Source organism: Fukomys damarensis, unplaced genomic scaffold (assembly GCF_012274545.1).
Source record: "Fukomys damarensis isolate Sample0158 unplaced genomic scaffold, DMR_v1.0_HiC HiC_scaffold_12, whole genome shotgun sequence".
Classification (NCBI taxonomy): domain Eukaryota; kingdom Metazoa; phylum Chordata; class Mammalia; order Rodentia; family Bathyergidae; genus Fukomys; species Fukomys damarensis.
The window spans coordinates 19,793,504-19,807,179 of NW_022900924.1; the positions used below are offsets into that span (position 1 = coordinate 19,793,504).

Below are 13,676 nucleotides of genomic sequence, written 5' to 3' on the forward strand. Positions count from 1 at the left end.
CCCTCGGGAAGCTGAGGCAGGAGGATGGCCAGAATTGAAGACCAGCCTGAACTGTATAGCCAGACCCCGTCTCAAAACAAATGAACAAGCCAACTTGAAACCTTCTGTTACTCTATTGCTTTCCCTTCCCTTAGGTAGAATTCATAAGATTTGACTTATTCCTTCCCTAAAGCAGTGGGATGTTTGTATCACTGAAAGCTCTAGAAGTTTCGAGGTCTCTGCCTCAGAGCTTCCAAACCAGACCTAAACCCCCAGAGAGCGGGCTCTTCCTGTGGCCCAGTGGAGGGCACGGAGGTCCGCACCCCACCCTCACCGGTCCCGTGTCTCTGCCCTCAGCGTGTTCCTGGACGACTTCCTGGCCAGCGGCACCGGTGAGCTCGCCCCGCAGCTGGAGTTCGAGCAGCTGCCCTTCAGCCACCCGCTGTTCATCATGTTCTCCTCGGGAACCACAGGGGCACCCAAGTGCATGGTGCACTCTGCTGGGGTAGGTCTGTCTGTCCCGTCCGGCGTCTGACCTGTCTCTTCCAGCTGTCCAGGGCGGCACCACCGGCCTCTGCCGGGACCCTGCGTGCTGCACTCTGAGTGGCTGCGGCTGGGAGGCGGGGCTCCTGTTGCCGTGGTGACAGCCTAGTGGTTGCATACGGGGGTATGGGCGCCGGGTCCGAACAAGTGTGTTCGCAGGTGTGTGCGGGCCGGGCGTGGTCAGGCCTTGCAAGCCCGGTCATCGCACGCAAGCCTGGCTAGGCGGACCCGTCTTCTGAGTTCTGGAGGCTGAAGGCCAAGATCTGGGCTTGGCAGGTGACACCTCCTCCTGCCCTCCGGCTCCTCCCCGGACCAGGCTGAGGCTGCAGGCGGAGGCTGTGACTGGGCGCTACGAACTGGGAGTTCAGAGATGAAGGCTTCCTCCGTTCACAGTTCCGAGGGTGGAGGTCCAAGCGGAGGGCCCCTTGCTGCTGGGGACCCTCCACAGAGCCCCAGAATGGCCAGAGCACACTTGCCTACTCCAGTGCCACCATGTGACCCCGACTAGTCCCGAGATCCTAGCAAAGCCCCCCCCAACCTCCGTACCCTGTCGACTGTGACTGAGGAGTCAGCTTCCCCAGGAGTCTTGGGGGTGACTTGCAGCAGACTTGGGCACCCTTAGTGTTGCTGTGTTCACCCACATTTCTTCTAGGGTTGCCTCAAGTAGCCGGGTGGGGTGGTGCATGCCTGTGATTCCACCACTTGGGAAGCTGAAGCAGGAGGATCGCTTTGCATTTGAGGCCAGCCTGGGCTACAGAGCGAGACCCTGTCTCAAAACAAACCAAACCAAACGAACAGTCTTATATCGAGTCAATGCCTGCTTGGTGTCCACCTTTATAAAGGCTTTGTATCACGTCTTGAGATTCAGGGGACTTGGGCTTCCACATTTCAGTTTCAGGGGACACAGTGTAGCCTACAACATGGTTCGTTTCATCTGAAGTCCAACTTTATTAAAGTCCCTGGAATAGCGGGTCACTTCAGATTGGTAGATTTTGTATACACAGATCAGTGACCCCTGCCATTTTGTTCTTTTGAGAATAAAATACCTGTAGGCCCTGTAGAAAACCTGGAAGAACAGGATGAGGACCACAGCCCCTTCGTGGACCTGCCCAAAGTTATCATTCTCTCTGGTTAGCATTCTCTCAAACTTGGGTCCTTGCACCTGTGAGGCAGGTGGCCTCACAGCTGAGCAAAATCCATGGCCCTCTTTGATTTACTTTTAAATTTTTCTGTTTTTTGAGACAGGGTCACACTATGTAGTAGTTCAGGCTGGCCTCAAACTGTTTTAATGGCCCCTGGAACAGTTCCAACCACATTGCCTGGGCCCTGCTCCCTCAGTATCTCCCACCTGAGTAGCCCCTCAGCCTCCCCACCCCCATGACCTTGGAGTGACCTTGGGCTCCCAGGCTCTGTGCCATGTGTCCTTGTGTTCAGGTGTGGACCTGTGAGTCCTTCTCCATAGTCACTTCGGAGGACACAGTCACCGTTGGCTGGGTCACACCGAGGGAGGATGTCCTGGCGGTCACCACCGATGTCCTCCAACCCTACCTCCGCTGGCCCAGTGAACACAGAGCTTCCTGCTGACCAGACTCAGGGACCTGTGGGCCGGGGAGTGGCAGACGGGGCAGCAGATGGGGTGGGGTTGTCTGTGCTGGACAGGCAGTCAGAGGGAAAGGGAAACGGGACCTGTGCTGCTGTTGCAGGGGTTCTGCCTGGTGACTTGCTGTAGAGGAGAGGAGCGTGAGACGTGTCAGGCATGGTACAGTTTGTTCATGACTTGTCTGCCCAAGTGGTTAGGCTGTGGGGGATGAGGAAGAGTTACATTGATTCTGTCTTCTCTTGGGTCTCCAAGAAAGGGACAGCATCTTGTCCAGTTTAGAGAAGAACGCGCTGAACCCAGGCGGGCTACTCCATGTGCCTGGTGCCTGGGATGAGGGGGGCCTGGCTTGGTAGCCTAGGTTTTCTTTTCTTTTCTTTTGAGACAAATTTCGCTATGTAGTCCAGGCTGTCCTTGAACTCACGGCGATCCTCCTGCATCAGCCTCCCAGGTGCTGGGGTTACAGGTGTGTGACCCTGAGCCCAGCCAGACACCAATATTTAAACATGAAGGGAACCACTGCTGATGTTAGGATCCACATCAGAGCCTCCTGGGAGGATGGCAGGCCTCTGCTGTGTGCCCCCAAGATGAAGATAAGGGCCTGGGAGTGGTGGGGTCACAGGTGCGTCCCACTTAGCGGACCATGCTGTTGTTCGTGAGGACGAGGCGGGAGGGTCGTCCAGGTCTTCACAGTTGCAGTCCTTGGTCTGTGGCACCCATTGATTCATTCTGTGAAGATTAATTATGGGGGCTCTTGAAAAGTCTGTTCCCACACTGTCACCCCACTACGTGGAGCATGTGAGCCTCGGGGACTGCGCAGTGGGGTCCCCTGAAATTGCACCTGTGGCCCAAGCGCTGGGACCAGGAGGTGGCCACCCACACACCGTGTCATCCTGGCCCTGCATTGGCTCTGCCTGAGCCTCCCTGGGTTGCCGAGGCTGGTTTCACTGTGAGGTCCTGGCCGCAGCCCCACCGCTCCCTGCGACCCAGGCCTTTGCCAGGGGTGGGAAGGCAGCCCTAGCCAGCTCCACCGCCCTGGCACCGAAGGGCATTGTCGTGGTTTATCCTAGGGCCCCATGGAGGAGATGTTGTAAGAGTGAGAGTGTGTGGTCTGTGGCAGCTCAGTCTCCTCCTAGTGACTTTCTTGGCGCTATCCTGGGTGCCTTGGTGCCTGAATCGATTCATAGTGTTTCCCTTTATGGTTGTTTTGATTTTGGGAAGAGCCGGAAGTCGCATGGTGCTAGAGGTGGTGAACAAGGTGGATGTCGGGGACCCTGTCATGTTTTCCTGAGTGGTCTGTTCTAAGCAGCAGCAGGCAGCACTGGTAAAGACACCCAGGAAAGTGGGCTTCCAGAGCTGCTTCAGAAAGTGGCAAGAGCAGGCTGACGTGGGCACACCTGTAATCTCAGCACTCGGCAGGCTGAGGCAGGAGGATCGCCACAAGTTGGAGGCCAGACTGGGCTACATAGTGAGTTCAAGGCCAGCCTGAACTACACAACAAGATCCTGTCAGGAAAAGAAAGTCAAGAACAATGGCATAAGAGTGTTTGGGGGGGTTTGAGGGGGATTCATGGCAATGTCTTATCACATTTTTAAAAATTTAAACATTTATTGGTATTTCCATCACACTCCACACAATACGTGTTACACACTCTGGCTGCCTTGAGAGCAGAGAGGAGGGCTGTTCTTAGCATACTTGCCAAGGTTTGACCCCGGGATTATATTATCTGTTAAACACTGATGTTAAAAAGCAGTAGAGGGCTAGGGATGTAGCTCAGTGGTGCCGCCATCTGCCTTGCAAGTGCATAGAGCTAGGTGTAGTGGCGCAGGCCTGTACTCCCACACTCGGGAGGCTGAGGCAGGAGGAGCCTTGTGAGTTCAAGGCCACTCTGGGCTTCATAGTGAGTTCAGGATCACCCTGAACTACAATGCTTCTGCCTAAGGTTCTTGGTCCATGGGCGGGTGGGTGTCAGGGCAGTGACCTGTGCCCACCGTGGGCCATGCTGGGTAGCTGCTCACCCATGCCCGCTCCCCCCCGCAGGGCACCCTCATCCAGCACCTGAAGGAGCACATGCTGCATGGGAACATGACCTGCAGTGACGTCGTGCTCTACTACACCACGGTAAGGCTGTCGCTGGGCCTGCGCGGTAGGGCGGCTCCTGTGTGGGGTGCAGCCATTAACCAGGCCCCGAGCGCAGGTGCTGGGGACGAGGGGAGCAGCTAGCAGGGCACAGTGGCGTGTCTTATTGCTGTGTAACCCAGGCTGGGCTGAATCTGGTAGTGATCCTCCTGCCTCAGCCTCCTAGTGCCTGGGTCACAGCTGTGCGCCCCCACACCCAGCCCCAAGCACGAAGATAAGGGCAGTTCTGGTTGGTCCTGCTCTGTCTCCTGGGTTCAGCTCTGTGCCGGAGCAGGTTCCTGCCCCGAGAGCTCAGGACCTGGGTCCCTCCTTGGCCTCGCGAACCTTGATCCCATACAGGCACGAGGGGACCTGGCTGCCTGCGGAGTGACTGGGCTGTGAATGAAGGGCAAGGCCCACATGGCTCGGGCTGTCCCACTCCATGGATTTGTCCTTGGAGCTGGGTCTCGTCACCCTGGTCCCTTCCCAGGCCCTTGGGCGGGATGGGGTCCCAGCGCCGACAGGAAGTGCTTGGGTGTCACCCCCAGTGGCTGCTGAGGCCTCAGCGACAGCAACACAGCCTTGAGGAGAGGGCGATGTGCGGAGAGGAGCTCACCTGCCCTGGTGTCTGCCTGCAGGCCGGTCGAGGGCTGCCCACAGAGCCGGCCGACACCCCACGGTGGCAGCAGCCTGGGGTGGAGGGTGCAGGGTCCCAGCCTCATTGCCCAGCGCTAGTGGCTTCACTGGCCTGTGAGGACCCAGCAGGGCTGTGGGCCGGGCCTCCCACCGCTGGGGTCCTCCCTGTTCCTGGGCGGCTGATAGACCTGGCAGAGCTGCTTGGCACAGGGTAGGGCCAGGTTGCAGTAGCCGGTGTGTGGCTGCTCCCATTGTGGGGGTCTCAGTCCCCTCCGCCTCCTGTCACAGCACAGCCACCCCAGAGCTCCATGCTGTCTCTGCCCGTGAGAGTCTCCGTGTCCGTCGTTGGGTGGGCCGCGGCAGCTCCAGCCGCCTTCTGCCGAGGTTTTTCTGGAGACCCTGCCCTGCGCCCATGGAGCGGCCCCTTGCTCCCCGCAGGTCGGCTGGATGATGTGGAACTGGATGGTGTCGGCACTGGCCACTGGTGCGTCCCTGGTCTTGTATGACGGCTCCCCACTGGTGCCGACACCCAGCGTGCTGTGGGACCTGGTAGACCGGATTGGGTAAGTACAGGCGCCCTGCTCCACCCGGTGCTGCGGCACTCGTGCCCTGGGTGTGGGTCCTGCAGGGCTGAAGGGTTCTGGTTCCTTCCCGTCCTCCTGCAGCATTACCGTCCTTGGGACCAGTGCCAAGTGGCTGTCCATCCTCCAAGAGAAGGACCTCAAGCCAGGTGAGTTTGTCACTGTCCTCGTCCCCGCACTGAAGCGAAGTCCCAGAGTGGAGCCCAGTGGGTGCCTGCCTGGTCCCTGGTGTGCTGCCTGGGCTGGGCCCTGACTTCTTCCTGGTCCTCGCTTGTCCCTGAAGCGGAGACCCACAACCTACAGACACTGCACACGATCCTGGCCACCGGCTCCCTGCTGAAAGCCCAGAGCTATGAGTATGTGTACAGTTGTGTCAAGAGCAGCGTGCTGCTGGGCTCCATCTCAGGTAGGCCAGCCCCGCCAGCCACCCACAAAGCCCCTGCCAGAACCAGTCCCCTGTTCTGTCACCCTGGCCAGCAAATGCCGCCCCCTGGTGGTGCTCTGGGGAAATTCCGGCAACTTGTGCATCACAGTGCTGCACCCAAAGCAGCTCTGTGGGGTGTCTGTTTTTCAAGCAAAATATGAAGCAGAGGGGTGGGGTGACTTTCCCGGGCCACTGCACCAGCAGCCACCCAGTGCTGTGCCAGGCCGGAGCGTCTGTGCTGCTCTCCGCTGTGCTCTTTGATGAGGGCAGAGGCAGGAAGGTCTCCCTCCACTGCCATGGGTGAGTCACATTTCTCTCTTCTGCCCATGTGCGTGTCCTGGAACTGTCACTTCAGGTTGTAACCTGAACAGCTAAGCTGTAGCAAGTATGTGAATTCACAAGCACAGAAGCTACAAAAACAAGGATTGACTTCGTGGAAGGACAAGGATTGTAACACTTTATATCAGCAGAAAAAGATATTACCTGTGCAGATAACATGTAGCACAGCCCACTTTAAGCAGCCAGTAGAAGGCGACTTGAACTTGGGATCTTCCTGCCTCAGCCTCGCAAGTAGCCGGGATTTCAGGCACGCACCACTGTGCCCCGCCTGGCTCTGGCTTCCTGCAGAGGCCCTGCTCTCCCTACCCTAGCCCCAGGCAGCATGAGCAGACTCCTGAAGCCTGGGTGGGGAGCATCTGTCTCCTGAGGTCCCAGGTGGTGGGGTGACGGTGGTGGCCATGATCGAGACCCAGACGTTTCTGCGGGACTCAAGGAGCCAGAGCAGATGGCACAGTTAGATTCTCATCTGGAGTGGAAAGAGAATCGTCTTACATGAATTGAGGCCAAAGAAAACCCTGCTGGTTTTTGGAGATAGCATTTTTTTATGTGGAGCTTAAAATGATGCAATCCCTCCCCAGGCTGTATATATAGGGCACAGTTAAGGAAAAACTCGTTTTAATGACATATATTTTCTCAGGTGTCCAGACAAATATAAGCAGCAGCACAGCGGGCCTGGTGGTGAACACTTGTCATCTAAGAGGCTGAGGCAGGAGGATCACAAGAATGAGCCTGAAGTTGCCTGGGCAACTTAGTGAGATCTTGTCTCAAAATAAAAAAATTTTAAAAGGCTGGGGATGGAGGTTGGTATGAGAAAGCCTCGGATTCAATCCTCAGTACTTTTTTTTTAGACAGGGGCTTGCTTTGTAATTCAGGCTGGTCTTGAACTTGCTATACAGTCCAGGCTGGCTTTGAACTTCTAGCAGTCCTCCTGTCTCAGCTTCCCTAGTGCTGGGATCACGCCTGGCAAATCCCCAGTATTGAAAAAAAAGTACATCCCATCGCCAGGGCGCAGTGGTTTCTAAATCACCCCCGCTGCAGACCCTGTGTCAGGGCTGCCCCGCTGCTCCCTCGCCTCGCCCCTGGCTGATGTAGGGAAGCGCCTGCTGCCGTGTCCTGAGCGTGGGGTCTCCCGTGTCGCCTGCAGGGGGCACCGACATCATCTCCTGCTTCATGGGCCACAACACTTCCGTTCCCGTGTACAAGGGTGAGATCCAGGCCCGGAACCTGGCCATGGCCGTGGAGGCGTGGAACGAGGAAGGTGAGGGCTCTCATGACTTTCAGTGTGGAGGACACATGGCCTCCTTCCCTGACTGCTGCCCCCACGGGGCTCCTCGCTGCAGAGAGGGGCTGGGTGTGGCTTCTGTGGGTCCCCAGCCAGCCTTTGCGGTCGCCCTCTCGGCCACGCACTGTGGGCCACAGGGCTGGGCATGTGCTGTGTGCACTGCACAAGTTCATGGTCTGAAAGAGCCTGACTGCAGCTGCCAGCTCGCCCTGCCCAAGGGAACTGGGAGGTCAGGCCGGCCCGGGTTTGTGCCCGGCTCGCGCCCCACCCAGGACACTGCCTGACCCTCCGGTACCGCTGTTCACTCTTGGAGGTTGCCCCTTCGCCCACTCCCTTCTCCGCTCCTCTTGGCCTGGCCGGAGCCAGCTTCTGGCTCTGCTAGTGTGGGGGGAATGGTGCCTGGGGCTGCCGCCCCCCATTCCCCAGCCCGGCCCAGCCACCCTCTTGCCCTCCTGTGCGACCCCTGGTGACCCAGAGCGCGGAGTGGGGCAGAGGGAGGGCGTGTGTGCAGCCTGGGATGTGCAGCAGGGAACAGCACTGGGCAGCACACGCTGTGGCCGCGCGTGCAAGATGTGCATGGGCAGCAGCAAGAGCGGTGGCTCGTTCTCCAGGCTGAGCGCACACTGGGGACCTCAGGGTGAGCAGTGGTGCCCGGGGCACCTGCAGCAGTGGTGGTGTCCTGGCCCCGGGGAAGCTCAGCTCCAGGGAGATGTGGGGAGGGAGTCAGGGAGCTCAGGAGGCTTCTGGGGACGAGGCGGACTGCGTGCGGGGGGCCTGCGCACCTGTGTGCCCACTCTGCCTCCTCCCCGCCAGGCCGCGCAGTGTGGGGAGACAGCGGGGAGCTGGTGTGCACCAAGCCTGTCCCCTGCCAGCCCACACACTTCTGGAACGACGAGAATGGGAGCAAGTACCGGCAGGCCTATTTCTCCAAGTTCCCAGGTAGGGGCCGGGCTCCTCCTGCACGGCCGGCTGCTGTGGGTGTGCCCTGAGCCACGGGCCCCCTGTGTGGCTCCCGCCAGGGCCACCAGGTTCCCATGGGGCGGGGAGGCTACTGCAGGTCCCCTCTGCCACCTGCTGTCAGGGAGGCGGCGGTGGGAGGGCCTGGCCCAGCTGCCCCTTCCTGTCCCCCACACGTTGCCCAGTCTCCTGCAGACGGGTTTGCAGCTGGCTTACCCTGGGGCCTGGCCCGCAAGGATGCCTGCCCAGGGGGGCTGTCTTCTATTTCTGGTTCCTGCCTTCTTCTCGGAATAAGCAACCTTCAGTTCCCGCTGCTCTGTAATCTGTAGTTTAGAGGCCTTCTGTCCCAGAGTTATTTATGCGAGGTGCTTCCCTGCTCTCTGCAGCCTCGAGAAGGTGATCTGGCTTTGCATAAACCATGTGCGCAGAGCCAGAAAGGGCCAGGTGGCGGATGGCAGTGGGATTCACCACGATCCTTCCCGGTGCTCTCGGCCTCACGTGTTGCTGTGTCAGTGTGAGAGCTGTGTCCCTGCGTGGTATGGTGTGGCACAGTGAGGCGTGGCGTCTCCCAGGCCTGACTTCTGGAGTCCGTCACCCCCACCTGAGGCCCGGGGAGGCCTCTGTGTCTCCCCCTGCCCTAGGACTCATCTTGTGCATTTTCGGTGACTTTCTGGCTCAATCACAAAGGCATCCTTGTGGCTGCAGAGTGTGGCGACCTGGGCCTGGGTACCGGTCGGCATGCGTGGAGGGCGAGTGTCTGGTGCCGGACTGGGCTGTGGATGTGACCCGTGGGTGGGGACACACAAGCCGGGCTTGGTCAGTCACAAGGAGCTCCTTGGGCCCACCTGGTCCGAGGTGGCGGCAGGTGGCTTCCAAGACACCACGCAGGCAGGTCACGCCTTTGCTCAGCGCGTCGGGCCCTGGGTTTGGGAGAGGGAAGTGGACGGGGCTGAGGGTGAGGCCCCTCGGGCCTGGCAGCTTTGCCGCACCCAGTGGAGCCTGCTAACGGGGTCAGCCAGGGCAGTGCTGCGTCTGGGCACCTCTGGGCATTTCCTTTCCCTTTTCCTCCACGCCCTGTCACACGAGGGCTGACTTTCTGCCCTGGCCACTGCTCCTGGTCTTCCCCGGCGCCCCTGCTGCCCCTGCACTTCCGTCCTGAGCCCTGGTGCCCCCCTCCCGGAGAGTCCCCTCCAGCGCCTCCCTGACTGTCACTCTGTGCTGTCCTCTGGCCCTGTCCTGTCGCTGTCCCCACGTCCCCCTGGGTGACCAGGGCGGTGCCTCTTCACAGGTGTCTGGGCCCACGGTGACTACTGCAGAATGAACCCTAAGACAGGGGGCATCATCATGCTGGGCCGCAGGTGAGGCTCAGCCCCTCTCGCCTTCCGTAGATGCGGGCGTGCAGTTCCTGTGAGCCACTTCCTGGGCGGTCACCGCTCCCTTGCCAGTGCCGCCCACTCCTGCTGGGCCTCCTGGGTCCCTACCCGGCAACCGTCCCCCCTTTCCCGTGCCACTCAGTTCCCTGCCCGTGGTGGGTGGAGTGGGGCCACGGCAGATACACAGCCCTTGCCTGTCACTGGTGATGTCACTGTGAGGAAGAGGGGTCAGGGTCACCTCCACCGCTGCCCTGTGCTCATGGCCTTGTCTCCCGCAGCGACGGCACGCTTAACCCCAACGGAGTGCGCTTCGGCAGCTCGGAGATCTACAACATCGGTAGGCGCGGCCTGCTCTGCCCCGGCGCAGTCCCAGGGTGGGTGGGTGCTCTGGTGTGTGGCCTCCTTCCCAGAACACACCTGGCCATAGCGCCACCACCGCTCCTAACCCTCAGGAGGGGCCGGAGTTCGCTGGGCCACCCCTTCCAGCAGTGTTTCACCTTCGTGGTGAGCTTGGTGGATCTAGTTTTGTGAGTGAAGAAACAGAAGCACAGAGAGGTCTCGCGCATCCTGAAGGTTGCCCAGCACCATGCAGAGCTTGGGTGCAGACTCTCGGCTGCCCAGTGGCTCCCCCAAGCCCTGGTGGAGAAACATCCACCCCCATCCCCACCAGGCACCTGTCCCTGTTTTCCTTGTCATTGACGCCTCATTAAGTCCAGGCCACAGGTGCTCTTGGCTTCCCTGTCCAGCTCCTGCCCCAAACCCCTGCCCCGTGGCTGATTCAGCACGATGGCTCCAGGGCCTCCTGTGACCCTGTGCCTCCTCCTGGTTCTGCAGTGGAGGCCTTCGAGGAAGTGGGGGACAGCCTGTGCATCCCCCAGTACAACAGGGACGGCGAGGAGCGGGTGATCCTCTTCCTGAAGATGGCTTCTGGCCACGCCTTCCGGCCTGACCTGGTCAAGCGGATCCGCGACGCCATCCGCCTGGGGCTGTCCCCGCGCCATGTGCCCAGCCTCATCCTGGAGACGCAGGGCATCCCGGTAAGGCACGGCACCGCGGCCCTGTGGGTGTTCTGGGTGCTGAGCAGCACATCCCGCTCCCGTCCACATTGCTTAGCAACACCAGTCCCCGCCCCCAGGCTTCGCAGGGTGCCACGGGCAGATGTCAGCAGGCCCAGCCTGCAGGGCCACCTGTGCTGCCCTTTGGTTCAGTTTGTGCTCCTGACTCCACTCCAGAAGGGGCTGCTGGGGCGCTTGTGGGAGCAGCGTGGGGTCTGTTGGGTCTTCCTGCTCGGCTGGGATTCAGAATGGGCGGGAGCCCCGGTGGGTCACAGTGAACGTGGCCGGCTGTCTCTGTGCCTGCAGCAGCCCAGGAGTGATCCCAGGGCCTGGCTGTGTGAACAGGACCCTCCCCGAGTCTGGTCTGTAACATGGGGAAGGACCCCCAAACCCCTACCATGCCCAGGAGGGAATGGGCAGGGGCGGAATGAAAGGACCCGGGGGTGGTGGGTGTGGTGCGCACGCCTGTAATCCCAGCACTCGAGGCTGAGGCAGGAGGATCGCTGTGAGTTCGAGACCATCGTGGGCTACACAGTGAGACCCTGTTCCTGAAACCAAAAAACAATGGGGGGCTTGGGAGCCCAGGGTGTCCCTTCCCTGGCTCATGTCCACCCTCAGGCCGGCCGTACCCATAGGGCGTTGCTACCTGAGTCTGCTCGACCCTGACAGGGGCAGAGGCAGTGTGGTCTGCTACTGCAGTGGCCACCTTGCTGGGACACAGTGCCCCTCACACACTGCAACTCAGGTGCTTTTCCCTCACCTGCTCCTGCTCCCCCAGCCTGCAGCCCTCCCCTCCCACCCTCAGCAGCGGGGTGTCTGTGCCCCAGGGCGAGGGTGGTGACGTGCTGTCTCTGGTAGCCCACCTTAATTAGTTCACATGTGGCTGGAATTTTTCAAATGAATGAATTTTAATTACATCTGGTGAGGAGTGCAGGGTGGGACAGCCAGTGATCCGGTTAGGCCTGGTTGAGGTGGGAGGTGGCAGTTAGGGGCTTTGACCAGGGAAGATGCCAGGCCACCCTGGCAGGGAGGGTCCCAGGAGGATCCCAGGCTGTGCAGTGTGAGGGCAAAAATCCAGGCTGAAGCCACACTGAAACTCAGGAGCCGGATGCTGCTCCTCGTCTGTCGTGATTGGAGGAGTTCACCCAGGGTCCCCAGCTTCCTGGCGGAAGTCACATCTGGGGACCCTTGGCACTCTGCTGGGGTCAGGTTTGTGCCCTGGATTTCTTCTGGACTCTGCACCCCGAGAAAGAGCCACATCTCCATCCTGCAATGGGGCTGAGGGGCCCAAGGTGGGCATCCAGCGGACTGTGGGGTGGACGTACTCATCCACCTGTGTGGCCCTGCAGTGTCCTGGAGACGGCCGTGTGGGGACGGGAGGGTGCTGGGAGCGCTTGGTGTGGCCCAGGTCCCAGGCCCTGGCGTTAAGGGTCCTGGGTACGGAGCGGTGCTGTCCACGCAGGGTCTGCCCTGTGCTCCGTGTGACCACGCAGCTGCCCGCTGTGTGGTGGTTCAGACACACGCCGCTTGCCATCGGGGCTGGGTGGTGTTGCCCTGGTCTGAGCTGTGCCGTCTGCTTCTCCCCTCGCCCGCAGTACACACTCAACGGCAAGAAGGTGGAGGTGGCGGTGAAGGAGGTCGTGGCCGGGAAGGTGGTGGAGCACCGCGGCGCCTTCTCCAACCCTGAGACTCTCGACCTGTACCGCAACGTCCCTGAGCTGCAGGGCTTCTGAGGCCGCACTGGCTGCTCAGGGCCCCATCGCAGAGGAGCTCGGCCACGTGGCCCGGCCTGCTGAGCGCGGGTCTCCCTGCCTTGCCTGGTGAGGGTGCAGTGTGGCTGTGGCCCTGCTGGCCTTACGGTGACAGAGCCCCAAGAAGCCAGGAGGCCTCAGCCTCATGAGCCCCTGTGCCTGTTGCCCTCCGCTCCTGGCCCCGGCCGTCCTTGCCCTGTTGATTGTCAGCTGACACTGGGGATGCCGTGGCCTCTGGGCCACGTCAGGGCGGAACATGGCTCCCGGGGGGTGGGGGGCCGGCTCCCGCCTGCCGCCTGCCTGCGGGAAGTTCTGTGTCCATGGTCTCCTGGAGTCTCTACGCTGAGAGTCCTCCCGGTGGTCGAAGTGTTTTCGGGGTTGATTCTGTGGCTGTGGGCATCTGAAGCACTCTGCGCCCTCCTGGGTCACTCTTAGGGCTGCTGGGCCACATGTGCAGGCTGTGTGGTCCCCAAGGGCCCCCGAGGGCCATCAGCACTTTCCACGGTCACGGCTGTGGCTGCCCGAGGTCTGACCTCAGCTCAGCATGTTCACGTCTCTCAGAAATCCCAGTGTTTGTTTTTGTATTTTTTAAAACGAAGCACAGCGAGATACCTTTCGGAATTGTTCTTCTGGGTTGTAAGTGTATGGGGAAAAGAGCTATGGAGAGTTTTATGCAATAAACATGTATGTGTGTGTGCACTTGTGCAGGCGCAGCATGCTTGTGAGAGGCGTGCTTTTTGGTGACCAGGTCCATGGCTGATGTGCGGCCACAGCTGTGACTTCCCGGGGGTGCGCTGAGCAGCTGTTTTGTGACCGGCCGGCCGAGGCCCCGCTCAGCAGGACTGCGGAGGATGTGGCAGGGCGCTGGGCCTTCCTACCCCTCTCCAGAAGCCCGGCCCACCTCTTCCCTGGTGACGATGCTGTAGGCCTGGGCTCTGAGTATCTCAGGCAGGACCTGTTATCCTCTCATGTGACTTTCCTGTGGCTGCTGTGACAAAGGGCCACAAATCAGTGGCGTACGCACCCCAGATTTAGGGTAAC

At 60.4% G+C, this 13,676-nt stretch overlaps 1 protein-coding gene across 1 annotated transcript in view; it reads left to right on the forward strand.

Annotated features, from left to right (window-relative positions):
• The window catches only part of Aacs (acetoacetyl-CoA synthetase), a 28,990-nt gene extending 15,656 nt beyond the window's left edge, over positions 1-13,334 (forward strand). Inside the window, exons 12-22 of the mRNA XM_010604532.1 lie at positions 337-484; positions 4,160-4,240; positions 5,312-5,436; positions 5,539-5,603; positions 5,738-5,860; positions 7,362-7,475; positions 8,313-8,438; positions 9,745-9,814; positions 10,108-10,166; positions 10,664-10,866; positions 12,480-13,334. Coding sequence (XP_010602834.1) covers positions 337-484; positions 4,160-4,240; positions 5,312-5,436; positions 5,539-5,603; positions 5,738-5,860; positions 7,362-7,475; positions 8,313-8,438; positions 9,745-9,814; positions 10,108-10,166; positions 10,664-10,866; positions 12,480-12,617 — 1,252 coding nt within the window. The 3' untranslated portion in view covers positions 12,618-13,334. The remainder of the gene's footprint in view (positions 1-336; positions 485-4,159; positions 4,241-5,311; positions 5,437-5,538; positions 5,604-5,737; positions 5,861-7,361; positions 7,476-8,312; positions 8,439-9,744; positions 9,815-10,107; positions 10,167-10,663; positions 10,867-12,479) is intronic.
• The last annotated feature ends 342 nt before the right edge of the window (positions 13,335-13,676 follow it).